The following is a 15,690-nucleotide window of genomic DNA, read 5'->3' as shown; positions in this document are numbered from 1 at the left end:
TTCGAAAAATCGCTTCGAGGTGCACACCCCCACGCTACAAACTAACTTTGTGCCAAATTTCATGGAAATCGGCCGAACGGTCTAAGCGCTATGTGCGTCACAGAGATCCAGACAGATAGACTTTGGAGCTTTATTATTAGTAGAGAAGGAATGAAAAGAAAGTAGTATTTCAAGTGTTTACTTTAAAATTTTTTTAATGAAAAGGATTTCTGCAATCCTTTACATTTCATTCATAAATTTTTAGAACAAAATGGTGGATGCATAATAGTGTCCCTTTTTGGGGGGGAGGGGGGAGGAGGCACGATCCTGCTATAGAAGAGTGGTAGAAATTGGGCAATCACAATGACGTATATACAGTAAGTTACCGCCCTATAGCCAGGGCTGAGGCAGAAATACATGAAATACACTGCCAGCTCAGTCAATTCCAGCCGAGGACTGCAGTTTTGTGCTTATTAGCACGAATTGACTGAGCTGGCGGTGTATTTCATGTATTTCTGCCTCAGCCCTGGCTATAGGGCGGTAACTTACTGTATATACCTGCCTTGCCTGCAATATTTGAGCCGAACCGAACCATTGTTTCGGTCACTTGTCTGGTCAGTGCTAATTCTATATTAGCTACCAGTTTGTTTGGCACTCTTGGCTTCCTTAAGAGGTTTTCCACCTCCAGCTCGGTTAATCCGATGCCGGGCTGATGAGTGCTAATAAGCACGAAACTGCAGTCCTCGGCTGGAATTGACTGAGCTGGCGGTGTATTTCATGTACAATAACGGATGCCGAGTGACATGAAGTTTTCTCACGCCGAACACTTGTAAGATATGGTTTGTTTGCGTATTTGTTCACACATTCTATATCTTGCTGTATTCATTTACTGAAACAAAGGAGGGATTGTGAGTAACCCTATAAGTTTGTTTCTGCAAAGATGCATACCGCTCTAAAAATATTTCCTGAATCCAGGGTGGAGAAATAGCACCCCCAAACGACTACAGATAATCTTTTAATCAACTAACAAGATTATTTTTAAAACTTTAGAAAGAATTTACTACCGTAGATCTTTTTTGTATTTTGTCATCCACTGTACGTTAACATAATTGTACAAGCTTGGTTATACGTTAAATTCTAACATTTCTCGATCGTTAGTTTCGACTAGCTTTATAAGTTCGGAGAAAATTTTAAAACATGCACCAAAAAGTAGGAAAACTTAAGGCAAAAAACTATCGGTTCTGGTTCTCTTCTAACAAAATGATTTTTTTTTGTTGTTTGACAAGTTCAACTCCGTGCGAGTGTGGATATTAAATCGCGCGTATTCCGGAAAAAAAAGTTAAACATAGTTATGTACGTCACCTGTAGTAGGTTATTGGAGAAATAGCACCCCAAACGACTACAGATAATCTTTTAATCAACTAACAAGATTATTTTTAAAACTTTAGAAAGAATTTACTACCGTAGATCTTTTTTGTATTTTGTCATCCACTGTACGTTAACATAATTGTACAAGCTTGGTTATACGTTAAATTCTAACATTTCTCGATCGTTAGTTTCGACTAGCTTTATAAGTTCGGAGAAAATTTTAAAACATGCACCAAAAAGTAGGAAAACTTAAGGCAAAAAACTATCGGTTCTGGTTCTCTTCTAACAAAATGATTTTTTTTTTTGCTGTTTGACAAGTTCAACTCCGTGCGAGTGTGGATATTAAATCGCGCGTATTCCGGAAAAAAAAGTTAAACATAGTTATGTACGTCACCTGTAGTAGGTTATTGGAGAAATAGCACCCCAAACGACTACAGATAATCTTTTAATCAACTAACAAGATTATTTTTAAAACTTTAGAAAGAATTTACTACCGTAGATCTTTTTTGTATTTTGTCATCCACTGTACGTTAACATAATTGTACAAGCTTGGTTATACGTTAAATTCTAACATTTCTCGATCGTTAGTTTCGACTAGCTTTATAAGTTCGGAGAAAATTTTAAAACATGCACCAAAAAGTAGGAAAACTTAAGGCAAAAAACTATCGGTTCTGGTTCTCTTCTAACAAAATGATTTTTTTTTGTTGTTTGACAAGTTCAACTCCGTGCGAGTGTGGATATTAAATCGCGCGTATTCCGGAAAAAAAAGTTAAACATAGTTATGTACGTCACCTGTAGTAGGTTATTGGAGAAATAGCACCCCAAACGACTACAGATAATCTTTTAATCAACTAACAAGATTATTTTTAAAACTTTAGAAAGAATTTACTACCGTAGATCTTTTTTGTATTTTGTCATCCACTGTACGTTAACATAATTGTACAAGCTTGGTTATACGTTAAATTCTAACATTTCTCGATCGTTAGTTTCGACTAGCTTTATAAGTTCGGAGAAAATTTTAAAACATGCACCAAAAAGTAGGAAAACTTAAGGCAAAAAACTATCGGTTCTGGTTCTCTTCTAACAAAATGATTTTTTTTTTTGCTGTTTGACAAGTTCAACTCCGTGCGAGTGTGGATATTAAATCGCGCGTATTCCGGAAAAAAAAGTTAAACATAGTTATGTACGTCACCTGTAGTAGGTTATTGGAGAAATAGCACCCCAAACGATTACAGATAATCTTTTAATCAACTAACAAGATTATTTTTAAAACTTTAGAAAGAATTTACTACCGTAGATCTTTTTTGTATTTTGTCATCCACTGTACGTTAACATAATTGTACAAGCTTGGTTATACGTTAAATTCTAACATTTCTCGATCGTTAGTTTCGACTAGCTTTATAAGTTCGGAGAAAATTTTAAAACATGCACCAAAAAGTAGGAAAACTTAAGGCAAAAAACTATCGGTTCTGGTTCTCTTCTAACAAAATGATTTTTTTTTGTTGTTTGACAAGTTCAACTCCGTGCGAGTGTGGATATTAAATCGCGCGTATTCCGGAAAAAAAAGTTAAACATAGTTATGTACGTCACCTGTAGTAGGTTATTGGAGAAATAGCACCCCAAACGACTACAGATAATCTTTTAATCAACTAACAAGATTATTTTTAAAACTTTAGAAAGAATTTACTACCGTAGATCTTTTTTGTATTTTGTCATCCACTGTACGTTAACATAATTGTACAAGCTTGGTTATACGTTAAATTCTAACATTTCTCGATCGTTAGTTTCGACTAGCTTTATAAGTTCGGAGAAAATTTTAAAACATGCACCAAAAAGTAGGAAAACTTAAGGCAAAAAACTATCGGTTCTGGTTCTCTTCTAACAAAATGATTTTTTTTTGTTGTTTGACAAGTTCAACTCCGTGCGAGTGTGGATATTAAATCGCGCGTATTCCGGAAAAAAAAGTTAAACATAGTTATGTACGTCACCTGTAGTAGGTTATTGGAGAAATAGCACCCCAAACGACTACAGATAATCTTTTAATCAACTAACAAGATTATTTTTAAAACTTTAGAAAGAATTTACTACCGTAGATCTTTTTTGTATTTTGTCATCCACTGTACGTTAACATAATTGTACAAGCTTGGTTATACGTTAAATTCTAACATTTCTCGATCGTTAGTTTCGACTAGCTTTATAAGTTCGGAGAAAATTTTAAAACATGCACCAAAAAGTAGGAAAACTTAAGGCAAAAAACTATCGGTTCTGGTTCTCTTCTAACAAAATGATTTTTTTTTTTGCTGTTTGACAAGTTCAACTCCGTGCGAGTGTGGATATTAAATCGCGCGTATTCCGGAAAAAAAAGTTAAACATAGTTATGTACGTCACCTGTAGTAGGTTATTGGAGAAATAGCACCCCAAACGATTACAGATAATCTTTTAATCAACTAACAAGATTATTTTTAAAACTTTAGAAAGAATTTACTACCGTAGATCTTTTTTGTATTTTGTCATCCACTGTACGTTAACATAATTGTACAAGCTTGGTTATACGTTAAATTCTAACATTTCTCGATCGTTAGTTTCGACTAGCTTTATAAGTTCGGAGAAAATTTTAAAACATGCACCAAAAAGTAGGAAAACTTAAGGCAAAAAACTATCGGTTCTGGTTCTCTTCTAACAAAATGATTTTTTTTTTGCTGTTTGACAAGTTCAACTCCGTGCGAGTGTGGATATTAAATCGCACGTATTCCGGAAAAAAAAGTTAAACATAGTTATGTACGTCACCTGTAGTAGGTTATTGGAATGATCTTTAACGAATCCACTTTCAATGGGGAGTTAGAGATGATTAACTGATTAATGTAAGCCTCTTTTCTCTCTCTCTTTTACGATGTCTAACAGTCAAAATAGGAACATTTAATAGGTCGATACTTCTCTATTCGTTATCGGCGGATTATGGTCCCGAATTTTGTTGGAGTTTACGTTCGCAAATATGACTTAATTGCAAAATCAGTTTTGGACACAACGCGGATTTCAGGTAAGATTAATTATGGCGCTTCACTATATACAGGATTCGTACGCTCCTTCAAAACTCCTTAAATACTCTCATTTAAGAATTTTTTTTTTTTTTTTGAAGGGCCCTTCAAACTTTCATTTTGGTTATAGCTCCTTCAAAACTCATTTTTTAGTTCAAGACTACATAATCTTACTCTATGACCGTAACTTAAAATACTTCAATCGACAACTTAACTTTGTCACAAGGGAGATTTTAATGCAGTATATTTATTTTTTTCATAAAGATGTGATTTACAATTTGATCATAGACGTCATCTAAGTTGAAGGTGAAAATATTAGATGACGAAGACATTTCATAAGTGAAGTAAAAAACCATGCTTAAATGGTGTTTGGCTACTTTTTCAAGTTTTGATTATTTTTCCCTCCACTACAATCGCAGCAGCAAAAGTCAGGTTGTTTAATTATTTTAGTATTTAAAAATGCATAAGTAAATCTACTATATTAAGTATTGTGTTTTTAAAAAACAAATGTTTAGTAATCGCAGTTATAATATTGTAAAAAGGGTCATCCTCAGGTGATGTCATGCCGTGAGGGGGAAACGTGTTCATGAAATTGTGACAAGGGGAACAGAGAGGGTGACAAAAAGTGACAGTTATTGTGACAATATGTTTATAAAAAATGTGACAAGAAGAGGAGTAAAATGAAGTGTGACAAAATGAGGAAGGGGATCAAATGTATCTATATCTATCTAGATAAATTATATTTACCAAAAGGGCCTCCTATATTTTAGTCTTTTCATTAGCTTTCTCAGAAAACCAAGCAAAATACATTGTAGAAAGTTTTATTTGTAAGCAAAATTGATAAGCATTTTCCAACTGTGAAGGTACTTCAAAAATGAAGAGCCACAAAAAAAAAAAAAAAAAAAATCAGTTTGACAAAAATATTTTGCGACCATTCAAAGACTGCACTGATCTGTAATTATTCACTAGAGTGCAGTTGACATTTTCTCTCGAATCGTCAGCAGATTTCAGCTGTCGGAACTTGGTTATCTGTAAGAAAAATATGACTGAAATTAGAATCGTACTGCTCGAAAATGAGTTAATGCGACCTCTTTGTCATCAGGTGGTAAATGAATTAATAGGCTATATAAGTATTACTCAAATCGTAATCACAGCATAACTACTCTGTCAGGTTAGATTTACCCGAACTAAGGCCGCTATGAAGGCTTATACACTGCAAAAACAATTCAGAAACGTTCCTGGAAAATAATGGGCAGCTGACGTGCCCAATTTCTTCCAGTAACATATCTTGCAAAAACCGGAACGTTTTCCGCTAAAATTCAGTAATGTTCCTGAAATTATACCGGAAGCCTCCTGAAAAATTCAGAAATCTTCCCGTTTCAAGTCAGTCGTGTTTCTGGAACTTTGGCGAAAACTTAGGTAGGTATATTATAATAGCTTTGCACCATCCTGATTTATTAAGAAAGTTTCATTAGTAGTATTGCAAACACGGCCGAAGTCAAGCCAGAATTGCAAGCAAGTATCGAGAATCGTACCCGTCTGCAATTCTTGCAAAGCAACATCGTCCATACCTGTTTGCTCCCTTTGGGCGCTTTATCAGCATGGACGGGCCATAATCGAACTGAAGCCGATGATGCACTTTATAAATATGCTCAGTTAATCTTTGAACTGGGAGCTAAAAATATTTTTCACAACTGTGAGAAATCTGCATTTGTGCAACTTGTAGCAATTCAGGAAACGTTTTGACAATGATACTTGTTATTTCCTGGAAGTGAATAAAAACCATTGAAATCCCGAAACGCAGGGGTAGAAGTAGTCCTATATATCCTATATTTTTAGAAAAAGCATCAAAAGTGTCCTATATTTCCTATATTTTTGAAATTGTCAAAAAGCACTAAAAGCAAAGAAGTTTTAATTTCAAGGGGGGGGGGGGCTTGAAGCCCCACTTGCACCCCACCCATATGGGCGCCCTTGCTAATTACTGAATCGTCGGTGACTAATTGGTAGAATTACGTTGTTTTCATCATGTTTTAATAAACGCATTTAAAGTATCATATACCTTTGATTGAAAAAAAAAGGGAAAAACCTCTTGTTTTTCACTCTTCGTACTATTCTTCTAACCAAATCCGTGCGGATTATTTGCCAATCCAGGTTGATGTGAAGTGTAATCCTGTTTAACTAGACGCAACTGCACTGTAAGAAAATTCTGAACCATCAGATTAGTTTCGGGTAATGTTCCGGGGTTTCACAGGTTTTCCTCACTCCCCTATGAAAATCAAGTATCTTTGCGAAAACTTTATCTGAATTGCTACAAGTTGCATGAATGCAGATTTCTCACTGTTTCGAAGAATATTTTTAACTGCCGGTGTAAAGATTAACGGAAGCGTCTTTATTTAGTGTATCACCTTGAGTTCTGTTACGATACGTAACAGAACTCAAGCACACTTACAGCACCAAATGAGAGCGAAGTGAAGTCTCTGGATACAGTAGCTTTTCAAGAATTGCAGGCGTTGCGATGGTAACAAGGACGGATCCAGGAAATATTCAAGGAGGGGGCGATTGATTTCAGATGCGTACCCTTTTATGAATTTCAAAACCTCCGTCTCCCTAACATCATAAAGATCGTCTCAAATTAAGTTTTTTCTAGTTTGGAACCTGCATTTAAAAAAAATCAGCAAAGGTGTCCTATAATAGCTTTTTTTCGGACTTCAATTAAAAAAAAAATTCAGAAAAATTCTAGATTAATTTTAGAAAAGTCACTGAGTTTTAGCGAGAAACGTGCCTATTTTTTTTCCAGATATGTTGCTGGTACACATTAGGCACATTCTATCCATTTTTTTATTTATTTAATGAGGAACATCTTTTAATTGTGTTAACAGTTCATGAAGAACAACTTATTTCTTTAAAAAAAAAACCTCTTTCATTTGCTTACCTGAGATTTCCCAATAGAAATGCGTTTCTTCAGGACTGACCAAATAACTCCTTCATCGCAACGGGGCGTGGTCAAGGACCCTTCATAACGGTAGAAAGTCGCAGGATTGCTTGGCAACAGGTTGCTCAGTTTGAATCCGGAAGCAAGGTTGGTGCTATAGTTTTTATACTGGAGTCTGGGCAAAGTATCGACGACAAGTTTCAAGTCTCGATTGTCGCTGGAATATTCCTGTAGGTGAAGATATAAACACATTATTTTTTCCCTCTTTAATGGAAACATAGTAGGATATAAGCGCTATATTTCGTCCGCTTTAATGTTTTTAGTATCTGAGAAATATGTTACTATCAATTAATCCAAAAAAAAAAATTTATTTGAATTTTGTCATCTTGAATTCAAATTATGTTTTTCGCAATCACGAGTGTGTGTGTATATGTAAGCGTGTGTGTTTGTGTGTGGAAGGTATGTGTGTGTGTGTGTAGGCATGTGTGTTTGTGTCTGTGTGCAGGCATCAGAGTGTGGGTAGTTGTGTGTATGTGTGTGGGGGGTATGTGTGTGTAGGCATATGTGTTTGTGTCTGTGTGCAGGCATGAGTGTGTGGGTAGTTGTGTGTATGTGACTGTGTGTGTTTGTGTGTATGTGTTTGTTATGCGTGTAGGTGTATATATGTATATGTGTGTAGGTGAGTGTATGTATGCGTGTAAGTGTAGGATATTGACGAAACCTGGAGACGGTTTTCGGTAGAGGTGCAGCATCGTGAGGACCCGGTCGACGGTGATGCTGTGGAGGGTGGCGGTGGGAAAAATGATAGGACATCAAAAACAGTCAAATAAAAGCAATAAGCAATCGTGATTACTCAAAAATCATATAACACCACTAACTAAGCCTACACATGGCATTTAAGCTTAAATACATTTTAAACGATTTGTTTTTTTATTAAACAAATGTTCTAAATATAAAAAATGCACTTTCGTCCCCCTCCAATATACCTTGTGACAGAGGTAACTATGTTTGAAAACCAGGTAATCCTCTTATATATAATAGCCGATGATTGAGTAACCCGGGTGCTTCAACAATGAAACTCGCGTCGCGGCATGATAATTTGATAATATGTTTTGAAAATGTTTAACATGCAGGAAAAGGCTTTATTGTGACAAGGCTGAACTCGATCTGATAATTTAACTGTTTTACTGTATTAACTGTAAGACAGTTATTTTAGGAGAATGAAGAATAAAAAAAAGGTGGATGAAAATTAACGCTATCCGCTGGAGTTTAGAGTTAAAATTTCAAATATCAAAATGTCACCAAACAGGCAATTGCTTCGTTCAAATGTAGAAGAGTAGAAGCAATTTTAATCCGTCATACCTTGACGGGCGACTTTCTAGTAATAATGTAAACAGCTCAAGAGCTTATGCAATATTTAAAGGAAAACTTACTAAATAGTTCATTTTTGATACAAAATATTCAATAAACAATTGTAAGATTGATTTTTGAACCCTCCAAAGGAGCGTCACAAATGATTTTTTTTCCCTTATTGTTCTTCGCTCCGGAGCACGTTTTGTGTTTCCAAGAAGTGCCTTGAAGCATGGCCCCACTTAATTCTTATAGGCACAATCACGGAAACTCATGGCAACAAAGAGGTCGCCACAGGGAACTCCTGTTTATCACGTTGCCATTGATTGGTGGATGCAGGGGTTCCGTTTAGCGCCTCTTGCGGTCAAAATGGGCGAAATCCAATCAAAAATAAACAAACTTTGAAGCATTGACATTGATTGATGGATGCATGAGTGGATCATAATTGCATCGGTTTAACGGAGAAAAGCGTTACCGTCGCAACAGAGAAAGCCTAACAACTGAATTGGTTGCTAAGGTGTACGTCATCAAATCGAGGCAACTTTCTTTTCTCTAAGATGCATATTTCCAGCTTATTTTATGATGTAGTTCGTTATGATGAATTTCTTGCCAATTTGCTATGTTAATTTGCTCGCCCATGTTATGGTAATTTGCTCGTCCACGTTATGGTAATTTTTTCGACCATGTTATGGTAATTCATTCGTCCATGTTGTGACAATTTGCTCAGTAAAATGTTCTTAAAATTTGGAATAGAAAAAGAACAAAATCGAATTTTCAAAAAATCGCTTCGAGGTGCACACCCCTATGCTACAAACTACTTTTGTGCCGAATTTCATGAAAATCGGCTGAAAGAGTCGGTCTAGAAGCTATGCGCGTCACAGAGATCCAGACTTTCAGCTTTATTATTAGTAAAGATTAACATTCTTCTGAGTCTAAGAGTGGTGAAAAGTGTATTTTTTTTTTCAAAAGCATGAACATTTGTAGCAAGTGTTGGGAGACTCACGAGGGTTTTAACGCAAATTACATAGATATTAAATCAGTGGCGTACCTAGCAAGGGTGACACCCGGGGCGGTAATTTTTGGTGTATCCCCCCCCCCTCCATACAAACGCAAAAGAAAAAAAAACTTTTTTTTTTTTTTTGAAAACATGAAATTTGTGTAATTTTTAGGAAACAACTGCACATGTGTAAGAACAAAGTTTTAAGTGGACTAGTGTACAAAAAACAAATAAAAATGGGGGTCCCGGGGGGTTGCCCCCCCCCTCGAAACATTTTCAAATTTGTAGTCTAAAAAAAGTATTTTAGCTTCATATTTTTCAAAAACTAGCAATTCCGCTTTGGGTGTCCCCCACCCCCTTCAGACGGGTTGACACTCAGGGCGGACCTCTCCCCCCTCCCCCCTCGTAGTGACGCCACTGATTAAAGACATTTTTTGTGACCAAATTTCCATGTCAAGTTTTCTGCCTCTAAAAAACCTCCATACAATAAATGAAGTTTTTGAAAAAGCGCAGTGGTTCGGCGAGTATCGGGAGCGTATAAACATACTAACTCTCTTGATAATATTAGTACACCTAAAAAACCTCAAATGATAGCCAGAAATGCATGCAAAATTAGAACTTTTAGAAGCACAGATTAATTTCAGCTATCTGCACTAATTGAATTCAAAAGTTAATTAGCTCGACGCGAATCTCAGTCACATTTCGTTAAAATAAATGTTGGTGCCTTTAACACTGTGCAGCTCTAAATGGTTTGCAATGTCCACGGCACAGAGTCGTGTCCAAGGGGAGGGTTTTAGGGGTTAAACCCCTCCCATTGAAAAAAAAAAAAAAAATCAGTGAATCATTAAACGATTTTCCAAAACGTATTTTAAGTTTTAATTAATTTTAGAGTTAAACTCTGATACAGTATTCACCCTCTTTAATATTTCCCCATGTTTAACAATTAACATTTTCCTCAATTGTAGGATTCCCAAGCACCTTCGCTTCTAATAAGTGCTTGAAAAAATTAACGATGGAGGAATGGCTGAAGAGTCCGGCAATGCTGTAAGCATGCAAGGAAAAATTATTTAAAAGAATATTAGACAATGATGTAGCCAAAAAAAAAAAAAAAAAAAGACTTAGGATCAGGGAAAATGGTTACTTTGCTTACTATTAGGTTTTTTTATGGTACGCCTTCAACGTTGGATGAATTAGTCATTTCACACATTAGAAAAATGTCTCTATGCGAAACAGCATTTTTTTAAATAAAATTTTTATTTTCATTAAATTCCTGCTCAATGTTATTTAAAGGAAAAACAAAAGAAAAAAAAAAACGAAACTAGCATTAGGTGGCATAAAAGGAATATGTGTGCCTTTTTTTCCGCTTTTACAAAATGTTCAACTGTTTAAATAAGATTTCATTAAAAAAAAAAAAAAAACACACACACACACACACACACAAAACGTATTTTAAAAAAACCTTGTTATCGAACTAAAATGAACTATTCAACACGCGTACCAGTTAGTTTTCTTTTGACAACGTAAGTTACAAAGGGGAAAAGTTTCAACCCCTCCCTTTATGAAATCCTTTACACGGGCCTGCCATGGCAAATGAAATGCCATATACCTTATCCTCTGCAACCTCACATATACAGGGTGTCCAGCAAAGGACTCCCTGGTTTCAAAATTAAATATCTCGAAAACAAAGGACGATATTGGAATAAACTAAACGGTATGTTTGATGTGAAACCCATAAAAATCATGTACGGAAACTTGGAAATTAGTTTAAAAAATTGCCAACGGTGGCGCTGCGCACTGTAATTGCAATAGAAGTCTCCATAAATAGTGCTCCGAAGAGGTTGGACGATAATTTCTAGCGTATATGTAAGCATATCTGAGAGACTAAACAACTAACCTCTTCGCAGCACTATTTATGGAGACTTCTACTGCAATATTATATTGTGCAGCGCCACCTGTTGGCAGTTTTTAAAACTAATTTTCGTATTCCTGTATATGATTTTTATCGGTTTCACAATAAACATACAGTTTATTTTTTTCCAATATCGTCCTTTGTTTTCGAGACAATTAACCCAGGGAGTCCTTTGCTGGACACCCTGTATGTCAAAGTTTGACGGTTCTTATGCTTACCTCGAAATTTTTTTTTGTTTGTATGAGTATCCACTGCTTGATTTGTGTTTACATTTTTAATAAAACGGTACGAAACATAAACTGGTTGCATAGACAAACTATTGGTTTAAAAAAAATAGTATAAATGCATGTATACGCATAATTTATAGCCTATGTCACCAGGGGTGCCCATCCCCCCCAAGCTCAATGGCGCAAATTCCCCTCCCCCCCAAAAAATTTTTTTCTCGCTTTCGAATTGGGTTAAACATAACAGTTTTTAGAGCGTTTAATTTTCAGTCAAATTCACGGGGGGGGGGGGAGCGCTAACAAATACCAGTTGAACTGAAATGTTATTGGATTATTGACGCGCCTTGCCTTCCCTAATTTTAAACGTGGACCTTGAGTAAACAAGTTTTAGGTACCCATGAATTTTACTACACCTTTTTTTTTTTAAACGTATGAATAATTACAGGGACAACTTTCTGGCTTGGGATGGAGTAATTACTAGATGTGTACAACATGAACCGTGAAACGGAAATTTATTGTCAATTAGATAGGGGGTCCGGGGAGTTTCTCCCCCAGAAATTTTTTGAAATTGTAATTTTTAAACCACAGTTTTACACGATCTCTGGTGATGTTAGGAAAATAAAAGGTTTGGAGGCCCCTTCCCGGTAATTTTTCAATACTGAAACTTCAAAAGCGCAATTGTAAATAGTCTACCGTTGTGTTAAGGAGGGCTTTCCTTTGTTTTCAAAATTGTAGTTCTAAAAGCGCAGTTTTAGACTATCTGTGGTAATGTTAAGGAAAGAAGAGATCCTAGGGCTCGCCCCTGGAAAATTTTCAAAATTAAAGTCTTAAAAACGCTACCTATGGTTGGGGGACAAGCAATTTTCTGAAATTGAAGTTCTAAAATCGCAATTGTAGCCACCTTTGTGACGTTAAGAAAAAGAGTTTTCGAATACTCTACCGGAATTTTCTCGATATTGAAGCCCTAAAAACCAAATTTAAGACGACTTTTTAATAATGTCGACGAGGGTGGGGAGGAGGGAGAGGGGCGTTCCACTTAAATTTCCGAACTTGTAGCTTTAGAAACAGTTATGATATATCTTGATAATGTTAGTGGAAGGTGAATTTCGGTGCCATTCCCCCGGCAATTTTTTGAAATTGATACTCCAAAAACGCAATTTTAGGCTCGTCTTTGATCGTGTTAAGGAAAAAGGGAGGGGGGGAGGGAATCAGGGGCTCTCTCCTATAAATTTTTCAAAATTGCATTGCTAGAAACGCAGTTTTAGATGACTCTCGAGGATAAAGAGGGTGTCATTCTGGCGTTACAGTGGGGGCGCTCTCCTGGAAATTTTCCAAAATTGAAGTCGCATAGCCAAAAAAAGATGAATAACACACACCATGACAGATATTTTTCGGAAATCCTCAAAAATGGATTCAGCTATTCTGCACACATCGAAAATCAGAACTCGAGAATTTTAACGAATCAAGTATCCTTCTCAGATATGGAAGAAAGTAAATACGATTTACGAAAAATAATTTAAACAACTTAAGAACAGACTGTTCTACTTCCATCAGCGAAAACAAACATCACTGAAAGTTTTAATAAAAATCATCTAATGATAAATTGAAACAATCAATTTAAAAATGGTTGAGAAGATGGGAGTAGAGTGAAATGAGAGAGAGAGAAATTCTTCATAAACTTAAGCTAGTTAATGAAGAAAATATATTAATTGTCGATTGGAGGAACTTCAAAACTAGTTCTTAACGATCGTCAAGGTGCAAATGAATCAATGAAAGACTAGAGCATAGTGGCCCGAATTATTACAAACAATAAAGCATTTTTGACCTCCCTCCGTCTTATCACTGTCACACGTATTCATCATGCAGAATTGTGCTACTTCCAGAAAATTTATTGAAAAGGGACACATTACTAAGAAAATGGAAAACTAATGCAACCTTATTGGTTTCACATGTTTCAGCTGTACTTTCTTCACTTAAAAGCAATAATTTTCAGACAGGCTTAGGGATGGATTCTTCCTCGCTTATAAAATAATTCATGAGAGAAGGCTAAAATTTAATGAGTCGATCTACAGCACAGCAGGAGCTAGACTTAGACATCGTGCAACTTATAAACTAGTAGAGATTATTCAGAAATAAGTGTCCGGTGGTCATGTGGACAGCGTTCTGGCGTTCCATGCGGCCGCTCGGGGTTCAAATCCACTGCAAGTTTCTTTTTTGTTCATTTATAAAGTGACTATTACCGCTTTTTGCAGCTTGAATTGAAGGTAATTCTTAATTTTAAAAATATGATGTATTTTTAATGTGTGATAGTACATTAAAACTCTATTTACTATTCTCACAAAGAAGTGATTACACATTTTTAGATATTATAAACTTTGACGAAGTAAATGATTTTTGCAATAAATACATAATCAGTTTCTTTGTGGATGAGTTAGAATGTTGTTTTATTGCACATAAGCAGGTAGTCAAATTTAAAAAACCCTAACCGTACTTATCGAGCAATGGTTTTGCTCATTGATTCTGTTATTTGTAAATTTATCGTCTACTGTATTTTACATTGAATATTCAACTCTTTATTTTCTATCTATTATCGTCTGCAATGATCATATTTGTTTTCATCATTAAATTTATTTATCGTCTGTGCTGTATATTAGACTGGAACATTCTATACCGTGAAAAAGGATTTCAGTTTTTAAAATATTGTGAATCGAAATGGTCGATCATTGAAGTAACCCTGAAACAAATAAAATCTGTTGGCAAAATGGATCAAAATTCATTGCACAGTGAAATGTTGAAGCAGAGATTAAAAGATGCGGTCGTTTATTACCAGAGCTTGCTTACTGAAAATCATTTGATTGCATCAGAATCATCAAGTTCAATTTCTTGTGAAGCAATGTTAATGGGCGAAGAAATTTATGAACGTACTATGGATATGCTGGTTGAAAAAATATTTGTAACTGATGACGAACTTGCTCATGAAAATGAAAACTGTGAGGAGGAACCTTTTGAGCAAGTCGAAATTCAAAGCTCATCAGCTGAATACGAACCAGAAGAGAAAAAAAGAAGAGAGGTAGAGCATCTTCCTTTGGAGTACAAAATTAAAGTTGTGAACATAGCAGCGGCTCACCCCACATGGAATCTACAAATATTACAAAAGAAAGGATGCAGTCGGTTAAAAAAAAATGAATATTTATCGCAATGGGAGAAAGAAATAAAAAATGGAGGAAATCTATTCGATAAAGACGATGTAATCAATTCTTAAGTTACTACTCGGAACTTGCAACAGTGGGCTTTAGCAGCAGCACGACAGTTTAGAGATTTTGAATTTAAAGCATCTGACAGTTGAGTAAAAAAATTCAAAAGGAAGAATGCCATTCGTCAACGAAAAGTCACAAAATTTGTATCAAAAAGAGAAACTGCGACGATCGAAGAAACTTTGGCTTCTGCAGACACTTTTGTAATCCAGACGTTAAAGTTGATACCGAATTTCGAAAACGATTATGTTATCAATACTGACCAAACAGGTAAGTAATTAAAAACTTATTTTACGATCTTCAGACCAAAGGCGGATCCAGCTTCTGGTTTAGGAGGAGGTCATTTTCGGAAAGGGTATAAAAGGGTAATTTTTGTGTGAAATGGGCAATTTTTTTTCGAAATATGTCCCAAAAATGCAATTTTATTCTATATTTGGTCATTTGAAAGATGGGTCATGGACCCCCCCCCCCCCCACGACCCTCTCTCTGGATCCGCGCCTGCTTTTGACAAAATATTTTAATTCCCATTTCTTTTTTCCAGGATGTCAGTATCAGTCGGTGTACAACAGGACTTTGGCTCAAAAGGGAAGTAAAACTATTTTCGTCAAAAGGCACGACATGAATAGAGTAACGCATTCATAC

At 35.7% G+C, this 15,690-nt stretch overlaps 1 protein-coding gene across 1 annotated transcript in view; it reads right to left on the bottom strand.

Annotated features, from left to right (window-relative positions):
• Positions 1-5,274: 5,274 nt before the first annotated feature.
• Positions 5,275-15,690, bottom strand: part of LOC129228029 (carbonic anhydrase-like) — a 31,976-nt gene continuing 21,560 nt past the window's right edge. The window contains exons 6-7 of the mRNA XM_054862655.1: positions 7,315-7,542; positions 5,275-5,411 (exon numbers count right to left, since the gene is read on the bottom strand). Of these exons, the coding sequence (XP_054718630.1) occupies positions 5,289-5,411; positions 7,315-7,542 (351 nt within the window). The 3' untranslated portion in view covers positions 5,275-5,288. The remainder of the gene's footprint in view (positions 5,412-7,314; positions 7,543-15,690) is intronic.

This window comes from Uloborus diversus, chromosome 8 (genome assembly GCF_026930045.1).
Source record: "Uloborus diversus isolate 005 chromosome 8, Udiv.v.3.1, whole genome shotgun sequence".
Taxonomy (NCBI): Eukaryota; Metazoa; Arthropoda; class Arachnida; order Araneae; family Uloboridae; genus Uloborus; species Uloborus diversus.
This window is presented reverse-complemented; position numbering and strand designations above follow the sequence as displayed.